Here is a 13,938-nt window from a genome sequence, read left to right as displayed (position 1 = left end):
CTAAAATTTAAAACTTATTTTTAAAAAATCAGCTAGATGCATTTGTTCTGAAAAGTTTTTTTTTTTTTTAAGATTTTATTTATGAGAGACAGTGTGTGTTGGAGTGGGGATGGTGGGGCAGAGCGAGAGGGAGAAAGAGTCACGAGCCAACTCTGACTCCGCATGACCCTGGGGCCCCAGTGGGGCTTGTTCTCATGACCTGAGATCATGACCTGAGGTGAAACCAAGAGTTGGACCCTCAACCAACTGCCCCACCTAGGCATCCCTGTTCTGAAAAGTTTTAATTAAAACTAATTGCTACTTTTCTTAAACACTGAGTTGAGAGTTTCTGAGTTGAGTGACCTTTATCAGGGTCACAGAATCAGCCCCTATTCTTCTAATTCTTCTCTTGGCTCTTCTGTGAGGCAGAATTGAACAGGTGGTTTGCTTGGGCAGGAAGGACTACCACTCCCAGAGTGCCCCTGTGCGGTTGTCAGGAGCAACCAGAGAATGCAGACTAACAGCCCTCTTGGAGTCGGGATTATACAACTGGGTGCCTTGCCAGGCAGCCATGGGCCAGGACTATTACTCCGTGCTTGGGGTCACTCGCAATTCAGAGGATGCCGAGATCAAGAAGGCGTAAGTGTGGGGCGGGACTGAGGCTTTAGGGAAGTGCCAGGAAGGCTCCACCTTTTATCTTCTAAACTGAGCTTTCTTGCATAGTTTGGGGCAGGCAAGATAAACCTTGTTCCTTCTCTTGCTTCTTGCTTACCTATACTAGGTTTGGGCTGGGTCAGAGTTCCCAATCCATCATCCTTTACCTCCTAAGCCCTATCTCTCTTTCTGCTCATCCTGGTTTTCCTAGCAATAAAAGTTAGGACAAAGGAGACATTTGAACTTTATTCTGATTATGGAGAACCAAAGGACTGAAAAAAGGAGAGTGACCTGACCAGATGGGTTTGTTTCAAATTTTATTCTGGCCATCAGATGAGTTTTTGTTTTTTTTTTTTTTAAGATTTTATTTATTTATTTGAGAGACAGAGATCACAAGTAGGCAGAGAGGCAGGCAGAGAGAGAGGAGGGAGCAGGCTCCATGATGAGCAGAGAGTCCGATGCGGGCTTGATCCCAGGACCCTGGGATCATGACCTGAGCCGAAGGCAGAGGCTTTAACCCACTGAGCCACCCAGGCGCCCCTCAGAGGAGTTTTTTATGCTAAACTTCATTTCTCAATACTTCCATCAGGTCTTGGGGATTTTGTGGTCCATCTCCAAAAAAGTGTAGGATGGGAGTCAGCACATTTTTCTGTAGAAAAAAAAGTGGTTTTGGGGGGCACCTGGGTGTCTCAGTCAGTTAAGCATCTGACTTGATTTCAGCTTGGGTCATGATCTCCAGGTCATGAGATTGATCCCTGCGTCAAGCTCCACACTAGGTGTCAAGCCCGCTTGGGATTCTGTCTCTCCCCCCAAACCACACACACCCTGTTCGTTCACACGCTCTCTCTCTCTCTCTCTCAAAAAAAAAAAAAAAGTGCTTTTTTAATGAATATTTATTGAGTGCCTACCCTATGGTTAGGTGCAGTGGTAGAAGCTGGAGATATGATCTTGGATCATACAGATAAGTAGCTTGATTTTGTTGATGAATACAGATAATGAATCAGTCATAAGTGTGATGAATGTTACAGAAGGGGAATACAGAGTGTTGTGGAAGCTTATTTTAGAAGTAGAGAGACCCCATTCAGGGTCTGTCATGATAATCAGGGCTGACAATGAAGCTTAGGTGCGCCTGGGTGGCTCAGTGGGTTAAGCCTTCATCTTTAGCTCGGGTCGTGATCCCAGGGTCCTGGGATCAAGCCTCACGTCCGGCTCTCTGCTCAGGAGGGAGCCTATTTCTCCCTCTGCCTCTGCTCCTCTCCTTGCTTATGTGCTCTCTCTCTCAATCTCTCTCTCTCTCAAATGAATAAATAAGATCTTTTTAAAAAAGAAAAAAGAAGATGAAGCTTGAAGCAGGACAGTGGGCTGGTGAGAAGAGAGAGAATGGACTTGGCTCTTTTTTTTTTTTTTCAAGATTTTATTTATGTATTTGACAGGCAGAGATCACAAGTAGGCAGGGAGGCAGGCAGAGAGAGAGGGAAACAGGCTCCCCGCTGAGCAGAGAGCCCGATGCGGGGCTTGATCTCAGGACTCTGAGATCACTACCTGAGCTGGAGGCAGAGGCTTAACCCACTGAGCTACCCAGGTGCCCCTTGACTTGGCTCTTAATCAGATCTTTGGAGGGTAAGGAAAAGGGGAGGAATCTGGGATAATACAATTAAGGTTGGGTAGTGATACATTTATTGAATGTACAGATTCTGTTCCGAAAACCTTCCATCATTATTTCATTTAATCCTTACAACAACCCTGAGAGGTCGGTGCTGTTATTATCCCAAGCCCATGTGCCTAGTAAACAACAGAACCAGTATCTGGACACCAGGCCTACTGTGGTCCAGGTCCTGTAGGGCATTAATTGTGGGGTAAGTCGAAAGAGTCTGTAGTGTGGCTGAGAAACAAGACACAGACTCATGAGACAATTACAGAATAACTCAGGACAGTGTGTGATGTCACCCACAGTTCAGAGCATCTCCTTGGCCAGTGGGAGCCATCTAAGGAGAGGTCACAAAGAGTTGGAGTGCAGAAAAGTAAGCCAAACTTAAACACTAGAAACACCCAGATCTGAATCCAGGTTCTCCTACCCGCTAGCTGTGTGACATGGACAAAGTGCCCTCTCTGAGCCTCCGTTTTCCCATCTCTAAATAACAGTAACAAACAAGGGCACCTGGGTGGCTCAGTGAGTTGGGCGTCTGCCTTCAGCTCAGGTCATGGTCCTGGGTCCTGGGATTGCCCCTCACTGGACTCCCTGCTCAGCAGGGGGCCTGCTTCTCCCTCTCGCTCTGCCCCTCCCCCTGCTTGTGCTCTCTCTCGTGCACTCTCTATTCTTAAAAATTAATAATTATAAAGACTGTTCTAGTATTAATATGGGATTGTATGAGATAATGAACATGAAATGCCCAGCAATCATTTGCCCCAAAACCAGGTCCTATAGAGTGATTAAAAGGACCACGTGTATTTCAAACAATAGCTCCTAACCCTTCTCTCTTGTAACAGTTTTAAGAGATGAGTGCCATACAGGAGTACCTAGATTTTTGACCTCCCCGCTCCAAATACTGAATGTATATAATGAAGAAAAGCACCACGATGATTCCTAATTGCCTAGCTATTTCCCTTCTCAGTGTCTCTCATTTGGTCTCGGCTGCTACATCTGAGCTGTGACTCACCTCTTGGCCACTCCGTAAAACAGTGATGGTTGTAAGTAAAACTTACAACTACTCAAGTTTATATGAAAACGGAACTCTTCTCAAACCCACTTACTTTTACTCATTGATAGAATATTCTTTCAGTTCTCCTCATAACTGACTTTGGCCTTTGTAACAGAGAAGGGCTGGTTTCAAAGCCTCAAGGAGGTCATGACAATTGTCTTCAAGTCTCTGAAGGTGGAACAAGCCAGTACTCTCTGTAAGGCCTCCAAGGGCAGAGTTAGGACCTTCAGAGTTACAGGACAGCAGGCCTCACTCAGTAAGATGAAATGTTGCCTCAAAGTCCGAGCGGTCCCACCCCGAGATGGGTTGCCTTGTGGGACAATTACTTCGGGTCATTCATTTACTCCCTGCTGCTCAGAGCTAGGCACCAGGGACACAGAACCAGACACAGTAACTCAAGGAAATCACGCTAGTGGGAGAGACAAGCCAGTCAATAACCAGCTGGAGCACCAAGTACTAAGTTTAGGGATGGAAGGCACTGGGGACTCGAGAAGGGGATTCTAACCCAGAATGGAGGCTACAGTTAGGGAAGGCATCCTGGAGGAGTTGACCCTGAGCTGTGTGTTGAAAGATGAATGAAAATGTGCCAGTGGGAGATGGGAGGGACTGGAGAGGGGTGAGTGTTACAGGTGAAGGGAGTAGAATGTCAAAGACATGAGCAACGCAGTGTGGGGAGTTTGGAGCCTGGGCAGAAGGTCAGGAGAGGTCATGGGAGTGGGGAGAGAGAGCTGCGAGTGAGAAGGCCAGAGAGAGAAGCAGAGGCTTGAATCTCGGAGAGATTTGGATTTTATGCTGAAGACAAAGGGGGAAACCAGTGGAGGATTTAGGCTGCAGAGTGACTTGGTCAGGGGGCAGCACGCCAAAAGTCCTGGGGAATGGGAGCACTAGAAACAGGAAACCATGGTTCTGCAATAGTTGTAGGGATGAAGTGGCAGGAAGAGAACATTGGGGAGAAAGAAAAACAGACGTGCCTTGGTAACGGGTGGGATGGGGGTGGAGGGGACAAAGAACCTGGGAGCTGATAACATTCAGTTTTTTGGCTGCAGTGCCTGGGTAAGTGAGCAAAAAATGAGGGAATGAAAGTGTGTTTTATTTGGGCTCATTGAGTTTGTGGGGCCTGTGGGACATCGGAGAGGAGATACCAAGATGGCGCTGGGAGCTGGGCCCTCTGAACTGCATCAGTAGACACCATGGGGCTCAGACTTCCTGAAGAGAGCCCAAGGCAGGTGATTGGGAGGGAGGAGAGAGGGGCTGGGGGTCTTTATTCCCAGCTCCCTTCCTAGGAGGGCCCTTCAGGTTGGCTATGTTCCTTAACTGAAGATGACGGCTCCTGCCAAGGGCCCCCCTATCCACACACTCTTCCATGGGATGTCATGAACTTCTTCCTCCCCTCACTCCTATAGGCTCGGGGGCATCAGGATCCCTCAGGGCTCCTGACCTTGGGCTACAGCACTGTCCCCTGTGGTTATCCTCCCTATCTCCCACACTTTGGTGAGTGGTCCCTTTATCAACTCCACAAATCCCCCAGTCCATGCCAGCTCTTTCCTCCTGGACACTGAGGGTACAGATTTTCAGATGCTGTAGGTGCTTCCTCACTTGAGTGGTGGGATGGGGCAGCTACGGAAGCTGGGCAGGGAATGAGCACAGAAGCAGGAGACAGTCAGAGGGCCTGACATGTGCTGAGTGCCTCTCTGTACTCAGCCCTTTGACGCCTTATTTTACCTGATCTTCCCAAGAAGCCTAGGGGTCAGTTCAGACATCAAGACAGGATTCGATGTGCAAGAAATGTATTGGGGGAGGCATGTGTGAGGGTCAAGGGGGAGCAGGAGTGGGCAGGGAGGGCCTTCAGACCCCAGTGCAGGTCTGATGCCTGTGGTGGGGGAGCTGGGTGGGGAGGGCCGCAGGGTCGGCTGGAGAAAATGCTCAGCCCGGCCGATCGGCAGGAGTTCCAAGGCAGAGGTTGTAGGTTGGAGGGGTCCTGTGTCCCACAGCGAGGCACCAGCACGAACATCCCCACCATGCTTGGGCCCTGGCTGGAGCAGGTGGAGGAGGGGTAGCATCAGCACAAACACCGAGGGCGGGCAGCTACGCTTTCTCCCCGCTGGGCCCTCTTCAAGGGCATCTGAGCCATGGGCCGCCTTGGCTACCACAGCCCAGACTTTATAGCTGGGAACATCAGAGCAGTGAACAGCAGAGCCAGCTCTAAGCCATGGCCTGCACCTTGGGCCCGTTTCAGCTGCTATGACGAGTATGAATCCTCCCTCCTCCAGGTACCGGAAACTGGCCCTGAAGAACCACCCGCTCAAGTCCAGCGAGCCATCTGCAGCAGAGACATTCAGGCAAATAGCAGAGGCCTATGATGTGCTGAGCGACCGTGAGTGACTCTGCTCTCTTCCTCAGGTCTCGGGTGTTGGGCTTTCTGAGGGGGCCCAACAGGGAGGAGGCATTCCTCTTCCTGCCCAGAGTCTGGGCAAACTTAGAAAGAAAACAGCACGAAGAATTAGTCGCCTATCTCAGTAGTCCCAAGATAAGGCTGACGTGGCGTGGGGAGCCCTTGGATTAAGCTGATCTGCTCAGCTTGGAGGGGGGTCTTGGAGGGGGGCAGGACCTGGTGCAGGTCCCCACAGCCCCCACACTCACCCTGGGCCCGCAGGGATGTGCACAGTGAGATGCTTGCTGCCAAGGCAGGAAGGTGAGGCTGAAGCTGGTATGCGCCTTTGCTCTTCCCGGACGGCCAAGGAGAGCATGTCTATAAAGGGGCATGGAGAGGCTGGTAATTCAGAAATCTCCTGAAACCAGGAGTATAGAAAGCGATTCCTCCCCTCTGCCCTGGGGAGTACCTGCATGGACATCCTGAAGTCTTGTCCCAGAGACTAATTACAGATCCTGTGCCAAAGAATGGCCAGATCACAAAGGTTTTTCTGGTCCCGAGTTCTCAGGACTTTGGAGTCCTTAGACTGTAGGAGTTCAAAGCTCTAGAATTTGGGAGCTCTAGAATTCTTGGATTCTAGAATTTCAAGGTGCTAGGATTCTACCTGCCCCAGATAAAACTGTATTTGTGATGATGAGTTTAGCCAAATTCCAGGACAGTAGCCTGACTGTTAATCTCTAGATCCCTCCTCCAGTCCTCCCCCACTGTTCTGGCTCTCCTCCAGGCTACAGGCCCATACCTAGATGCACCCACCATGAGATTCCGCACCTGACTTTTCAGATCTCCTTCCAAAGACTGCCAGACAACAGGCACGTTAGAAATAAGGTTGCTTTTGCCCCTTTCTCTCCACCCTGTGTTCATCTGCTTCCCAGCCCAGTAGCTATCTTTGTCCCCAAGACCGGCCCCTTCCTCAAGGTGCAACATGTCCACAGCTGTGAAGAGAGGCATCTACGACAAGTTTGGAGAGGAGGGCCTGAAGGGTGGGATTCCCCTGGAGTATGGAGCCCAGACCCCATGGACCACTGGTTACGTCTTCCACGGCAACCCTGAAAAGGTTTTCCATGATTTCTTCGGAGGAGACAACCCCTTTGGTGGTAAGAGGCCTCACCTCCCCACTTGCCTTACTGGGAAAGGACAGAGCTATAAAAGGTTTCTTTTCTTTGAATCCTTTTGTTTATTTAAGAAATAGATATAGTGCCTGATTAAAAAAAAATTGTATTAAAGAAGAAATAAAGTCCAGCCTTTATTCCTTCTCTAGGAGCAGCCACTTACTGCTAACAGTTTATGTATCCTTCCAGAAATTTTCTGTGCATTTATGAGCATATATTTATGTTTACATAAGCATTTTACCTAATTAAGGAAAGATGACCATATTGTACACGCTGAGTTTTTTTCACTTAGTGTATCTTGGAGATGATCTTATTATGTACCATATTGTATACAGATCTGTTCCATTCATTTTAATAGCTGCATCAGATTTCATTATACAAGCGTGTGTTAGTCAGCTGAGTACCTGGATGGATGTGTGAATGATCCCACATCCCAACAAACTGACAAAGAGCTGATTTCTGAGGCTCAGGGTCATCTTGCAAGGACAATTCGCCCTCAGACCTGTCTTCCTGGCTTCAGTTATGCGACTCAGAGAAGCTCAGTTTCACTGCCTGTCCCCCTGTAGCCCCTCCACCTGGCTATACCACCGCCTTTCTGCATTTCAGAAGTTCTCTTTTCCTTTTCTCCATGTTAATAACAACCGAGCTACAGCTCACTGTCTGTCTACCTCCGGGCCCCCTCCCACCCTGCATTGCCTTCTCCTGTCTGCCAGAGGGAACTAAGTTCATCAGCTGCATGTGTGACTGGACAAAGCAGGGGACTCAGGGTCAGGCCTGTTTCAGATCCACACGCTGCCACTTACGAGCTATGTGGTTCTCGGCAAATCCCTTCACCGCTCTGAAACCTCAACTTCCTTCCTGGTAAATGGCTATACTAGTCCTTTCCTCACCCATCATTATCAAATGAGATAACGGGCTTTATAAAGCCATTATGAGCATGGGCTCTGCAGACTGAAAGATACTGTACAATGGATCTGTCTCTCCCAGGGACCGGTGCATGGAAAAGAGACAGCTCAGAGGAGCCAACCCAGAGCTTATAGGGGCATTGCTTACAAGGTTTGGGGTCCCTTGAGCAGTGCTCAGAAGCTATACTGCCGGGACGCCTGGGTGGCTCAGTCGGTTAAGTGGCTGCTTTCGGCTCAGGTCATGATCCCAGGATCCTGGGATAAAGCCCCACATCAGGCTCCTTGCTTGGCAGGGAGCCTGCTTCTCCCTCTGCCTGCCACTCTGCCTGCTTGTGCTCTCTCTCTCTCTCTGACAAATAAATAAATAAAATCTTAAAAAAAAAGAAGAAGAAGCTATACTGCTTCAGTGCTTCACCCCAGGGATTCTTGGGTCCCAGCTCCCTATAGGGCCGAGGGACAAGGCCCACCTGGCTACTAGGGTGTCTGTAGCCCCGTACACCATAGCTGCAGGGTGAACAAATGAATTCAGTGATACAAGAGGGGACCAGGTAATTCACAGGCCTCTTGATTCGTTAGCACAGCACAGCTGGGCACACATTACAGTGGGGCCTTGCCTAAAAATCTGAATTATGATAGCAACCTAGACTCTACACAAAGGGCTTCACATGTAGCGATAAGCACAGTGGTTCAGGACACAGGTTCTAGAGTCACATTGTCCGAGTCCAGATGGACTGTGGGGCTGTGAGCATTTTCTTTGGCCTCTCTGCCCCGTGAGACAACCATGTGAAGCGCTGCAGAGTAAGCTCTCAGCAACGTCTAGTTCTTCTTCATCATCTTGTTATTTAATCCTAATGGTAGAAGGCAGATCAGGCATTATTACTCCAATCCAAGCACAGAAAAACTGGATCCAAACTACTACATAGCACTTCAAGAGGCAAGGGCTCTTTGGACTGGGATGGAAGGGCAGCAGGAGGGGTTATGGGTATAGAGCTGGGCAGGGAGAAAAGAGACTGAAGAAAAAAAAGTTTGGTGAAGTCTCAAATTTTTAAGGAACCACCCCTGCCCCAGCCCTTTGTCAGCAGCTGACTTCATAGAAACTTGAGTCTGGGGTCTCTAGTGGTATTGGGCTGGGCTGTACATGAGGGAAAGGGGAGCCTGGGGAAGGGTAGGAAGGACTAGAATGCTTATTATGACTCTCCCAGCGGCCAGCTAACCGCAGGAGTCATTTCTGGCATACCAGGAGTTGCCACCAGAGGGCACTCCTCTCCCTTCTGAGACAGCCAGCCTCGCAGGGTATTTCCCAAGTTTAGGAGGAAAGGAGTCAGGAGAGTGTGGGACCATCTAAACAGGGTGGGGTGGGGGGTTTGAAGCAGTGGGAAGTGGCAAGGATTGATAATCATTGGATCTGCAATTGAGGATAACTTTTTGACCTGGCCTAACAGTCTGAGTCTGCAAGGTAGGAATGAGATGCTGGGTATTACACTTGGGGACGGAAGAAGTATGTGTGAAGGTGTCTATGCTTCCAGGTCCCTGGAAACAGTCTCCTCTCCCCACCTCCTGCAGAGTTTTTTGATGCAGAAGGAAATGAGGTAGATTTGAACTTTGGGGGGCTCCGGGGCCGAGGAGTCAAGAAACAGGACCCCCCAATTGAACGAGACCTCTACCTATCCCTGGAGGACTTATTCTTTGGCTGCACCAAGAAAATTAAGATCTCCCGAAGGGTGAGTACTGGGCTTGCTCCTACTGGGAGCCACTACCTATCCCGTCCAATCTTACAAGTAACCTCCTCCCTGTCCTCACTGGAAACCTCAGGTATGGTCTCTGATGGAATCATGAAATCTCAAGTTTGGAGACCTAGGATAATAAAATTCTAGAATCTGAAGTTGGAAGGGACAATCAAAGGTCCCATTCTATCCTGCGCAGGAATCTCCTCTCCAGTGTTCCTAACTGGGACAGAGTCTTTCCTTTCCTCTCAGTTCATCCCCATCCCTGTGGGAAGTTGGGCTCTGAATGCGCAGAGTCTCCTGTAAATTCTGTCCTCTGGGCGTTACCAGACCATACCCCCAGGGCTTCATCAGTGTGTAAGCCTCATGAGGAAGAAGAAACAGGGTGGGCATGGAGGGTGGGCTGTAGGACAGTCCCCAAGGAGTCTGATTGAAGACCTTCAGTGCCCAGGGTACAGTCAGTCCTTGGGTTGGCCCTGTCCCGTGGCCCAACCCTATGCTAGGCACACAAGCAAGACCTCTTAACACCTTTCCCCAGAAGAGGAGATGCCAACAATGGCCATGATTTCCAGGGATGGCACCCGTCTGGGCATGCGATTGGGGAATGGATGGATGACGTAATAGGGAATGCTCGAATATGCTGACCTTTCTCCCTTTCTCCCTTCATGATTAAGAGACCTCCCAGAGCCTCATGGCCAGAGCCTCTGGGTTTGGAGAGAGGACCTGGGTATGTGTTCACTATGCATTTGTTAGTGGCCAGGGCCACGTGATTTCTAGGGCAGGAATTGGGGGCTTGATCAACTCATGGTGACCACTTGGCATCTCAAGCCCCAGCCCTATGACATAGCCTGTCATCCTGGAATTATAAGTCCTTGGTTCCAGTGAATGGGGTGAGAGTGGGAATGGCTCTGGGAAGGTTCTCCCTGTTGCTAGAGGAATGATCCTGAGCACAGAACCCCTGTAACAAATTTCTCATGTGAAAAGGCCAGCCGGGAAATCCCCAGCAAACCTTTCCCCAGCCCCCTTGCCATCTGGCTGCAGGTGCTGAACGAGGATGGGTACTCCTCTACCATCAAGGACAAGATTCTCACAATTGATGTGAAACCTGGTTGGAGGCAGGGCACACGGATCACCTTTGAGAAGGAAGGGGACCAGGTGAGAAGGAGGGAATTGACTAGGATCCATCCTTAATTAGTGTCAGTTGCCTGGGCTTGTTCATGGAGTGGGAAGACTGAGAGGGAAGGAGGCAATGCTTTCTCCTGCACCTGTGAACCCTAGTCTGGTAGGGAGACCAGTCTGCAGAGTGGGTGAGATGATCCCCAAAGTCCCTTACAGGCGACAGAGCCTCACCATACCTCTGTGAGTGGATACCCAGGGCTTTTCCCCGTTTTGCAGAATAAGAAACAGACCCAGAGAGGGAAGGGATTTGCCCAGGGCAAGAGCACAAGAACTCTCTCTTCCTGATTTTCTTCAGTGCTTCTTGAATAAAGCCTAACTACAGGAGCTATTCAGAAACCACTTATTAATAGTAATTTTAATACCATTTAATATCTTAATGATAATTATTTAAATAAAAATATAAAATTATTGTTCAAGGCATGCTGAATCCTTAAGTCTGAGAAGAGGCAGAGTGATCGTGTTTTCAGAGCCGAAAGAGATTAATTCCTCCGCTGATACTTCTTGCTTCCTTTCTCGCCTGTAAAACATCTACTTCCAAAACACTCCCTTCAGGACCCCGCTCTAATGCTCCCAGCTGTGGGCAGCCTCCCCTGACCTCCCCACCTAGGTTAGGGCCTCTCTTGTCTCCTGCCTCTGGGTTCCCTTTACCATAGTCTGGAGCACACTGAGGACTGTGGCCTGTCGCCGCCCCCAGTTAATGAAGCCTGGCAGGACAGAGGCTTCCTGGAAGTTGTCTTCAAATTTGCAGCTCAGAGTTTTGCCCACCACCTCAGGAAGCCCCTGTCCCCCTCCAGCTGAGTGAATCCTTTTGCTCAATAGAGGAGAAGTATTTGGGGGGGCTGGATTCACCCAAGTAGGCTTCTCAGAGGAAGGGATATGGAAACAAACTGTAAAGGTTCTTCCAGAAAACCTGGTTTAATCTCTTCATTGTTCAGATGAAGACATGGAGACCAGTAGAGGCAGGAACTTGGCCAGTGGTACACAGCCAATTAGCCCTTGTCAACCCTTAGCCTCCTCTGCCCAGGGCCCCAACATTATCCCAGCCGACATCATCTTCATCGTAAAGGAGAAGCTACACCCTCGATTCCGCAGGGAGAGTGACAACCTCCTTTTTGTGAACTCCATTCCCTTGGGCAAGGTAAGTGGGCAAAGTAGAAGAGAAGAGGTGGGCAGATGAGAGTGAGCAAGCCGGCCGCATTCTGCACTCCTCCCACTGCATGGGGTAGGCCTTCAGAACGTGAGGAGAGCACACAGAATCTTTGTGGTGTCTTCAGGGCCCCTCTGTGTCCTCAGACTCCAAACACAGAATAGCACCGGCCTAGGCTTTGCCTTCCCTCCCCCACCGCACCTGCAGGCAGTCACTCAGTCAGTCCCGCCACCTGGTCTGTTCATCTCTCAGACTGGGTGTGAGGACCTGCGTCTGCCCAGGAGCCCTCTGGCGGCCCTCCCGCCTCCCTTCCCAACTTCTCTAGGCTCTTCCCCGTACTTATTGGACTGTGCCACTGGCTTGTCTCAGCATCTCCTATGATGTTCAGGGCCCTCCATACTCTGCCCCTGCGGTTCTCCCCCACTGTGCACTCCGACCACGGTGCCCCTCAGAGCTCCTGCCCGTTCACACCTCCGGATTCTTGTTTGTGCTACGCCCTCTGCGTGGAATGCTGTATCCACCTGTCTCCCTGGCAAGCTCCTTCTCACCCTTATCAACAGCCACCATGGGGCCGCCTTCCTGTCCCACTCCAAAATGGTTCGGGGGGCCTCTCCTTGGCTCCTGCAGACTCCTTGACTTCACTCTATCGTAACATATGTCATCCTCAATCTTACTTAGCAGACTGAGCTCCTGTGGGCAGGTAGTTAGTTGCCTGGCTCGCTCTTCTGTGAGTCCTTGAACAGCCTTGTGCCTCCTTGAGGCAGGGCTCAGGGCTTGGCACTGCATAAGCTCAAAAAGTGCCTTCTAAACAGAAAGGCCAGGGTGACCAACCCCACTCCCACCTTTGGCCCTCATGTCCCCTAGGCCCTGACCTGCTGCACTGTGGAGGTGAAGACCCTAGACGATCGTCTGCTCAACATCCCCATCAATGACATTGTCCAGTGAGTGCCTCTGCTTGGGCCCCAGTTGGCAGAAGGGCTGGCCTGGGCCTTGGAGGGTAGTGGCACGCTGGGCAGCCCCGTGCCATTCAGTCCTGGCCAGAGAGACCTGAAATCCAGCCCCACCTCTGGCCAAGCTGCAGTCACCTGGTAAATGGGAGTGCCTTTTTCTAATTTGCACAAGGCCACTTTAGAGCCCAGAGGGCCCCCCTGTTGGGCAATCTTGGTTGCCTTCCTCCTTCTGAACCTCTCATTAGTGTTCTGAGTTGTATTCCTTAAGTCCTTTCTAGGAAAGGCCCTCTGCATGGGAAGCTTTACTCCGCCTCTCAGCATCCCAACCCAGGGTGGTACCTCTAGTTCTGGAACCCTCTGTTAGAGACTCAGTGTAAAAGGGTTGTCGAGGGGGCAGGCTGTCTGAACAAGCCAGTCCCCCCACCCCCACCCCATTCTGGTTGAAATGAGCCCCATGGTAGAAAGCCGTACTGACTGCCCCTTGCCTGAAATTATGCGAGCAGGGGCAGCCCGGGATCTGTCAAAATGCTCCTCTGGGGGGCCGCTAATTTCCCTTCTCTCATCCTCACATCTCAGTCCCAAGTATTTCAAGAAGGTGCCAGGTGAGGGGATGCCGCTGCCCGAGGACCCTACTAAGAAGGGAGATCTCTTCATCTTCTTCGACATCCAGTTCCCCACCCGCCTCACACCCCAAAAGAAACAGATGCTGCGCCAGGCATTGCTGACATAACTCTCCTGGACTGGGGGCTGGTGCGTGGAGGAGGCTAGCTGGGCCTTTAGCCCACCCCGGCCTCAGGATGTGCAGGGGAGCCAGCCCACAGCACAGATGGGAGGTGAGGATGGGATGGCATGGGACTTTTAAACTGACACAATAAAGATTTATTTCCTACCTACCAGTTGCACCCAGGAGAGTGTGTTGGAGGAAAAGGAGCTTCATGTATCTCTTTCTTGTGAGCAGAGGGAAGGGCAAGGTGTAGGAAGCCTAAAACCTGGGTCCTTGTCCAGGTTTTAAAAATTTATTTAAATTCATTAGTTAATGTATGATGTGTTATTGGTTTCAGAGGTAGAACTCAGTGATTAAGTGATATAAGGTCAGTCTTATATAATAAGCAGTGCTCATTGCATGCCTTCCTTAAGGCCCATCACCCGGTTACCCCATCC

General features: G+C 50.3%; 1 protein-coding gene across 2 annotated transcripts; it reads left to right on the top strand.

Moving 5' to 3' along the window:
* The first annotated feature begins 473 nt into the window (after nt 1-473).
* On the top strand, nt 474-13,882 carry DNAJB13 (DnaJ heat shock protein family (Hsp40) member B13). Of its 2 annotated transcripts, XM_032853119.1 has the most exons (8): nt 474-618; nt 5,603-5,706; nt 6,696-6,857; nt 9,341-9,498; nt 10,543-10,656; nt 11,705-11,818; nt 12,692-12,768; nt 13,354-13,882. In XM_032853119.1, the coding sequence occupies exons 1-8, from the start codon at nt 551-553 to the stop codon at nt 13,505-13,507; spliced, it is 951 nt and encodes a 316-aa protein (XP_032709010.1). In that variant the 5' UTR covers nt 474-550; the 3' UTR covers nt 13,508-13,882. The 2 variants fall into 2 exon arrangements, with proteins under 2 accessions (XP_032709010.1, XP_032709011.1); XM_032853120.1 differs by lacking the exon at nt 474-618 and having other exon boundaries at nt 5,606-5,706; nt 6,636-6,857.
* The last annotated feature ends 56 nt before the right edge of the window (nt 13,883-13,938 follow it).

The sequence above is a fragment of the Lontra canadensis genome, unplaced genomic scaffold (assembly GCF_010015895.1).
Source record: "Lontra canadensis isolate GAN:19392208 unplaced genomic scaffold, GSC_riverotter_1.0 scaffold7, whole genome shotgun sequence".
Lineage (NCBI taxonomy): Eukaryota > Metazoa > Chordata > Mammalia > Carnivora > Mustelidae > Lontra > Lontra canadensis.
Note: the sequence above shows the minus strand (reverse complement) of the source record. Positions and strands in the feature narration are given on the sequence as shown.

Bases quoted from the DNA above. Each gene is read 5' to 3' on its own strand.
- DNAJB13 (XM_032853119.1), top strand. From the start codon at position 551: ATGGGCCAGGACTATTACTCCGTGCTTGGGGTCACTCGCAATTCAGAG. The intron at 11,819-12,691 runs GTAAGTGGGCAA...CATGTCCCCTAG, and splicing joins ACTCCATTCCCTTGGGCAAG to GCCCTGACCTGCTGCACTGT. The intron at 12,769-13,353 runs GTGAGTGCCTCT...CTCACATCTCAG, and splicing joins CCCATCAATGACATTGTCCA to TCCCAAGTATTTCAAGAAGG.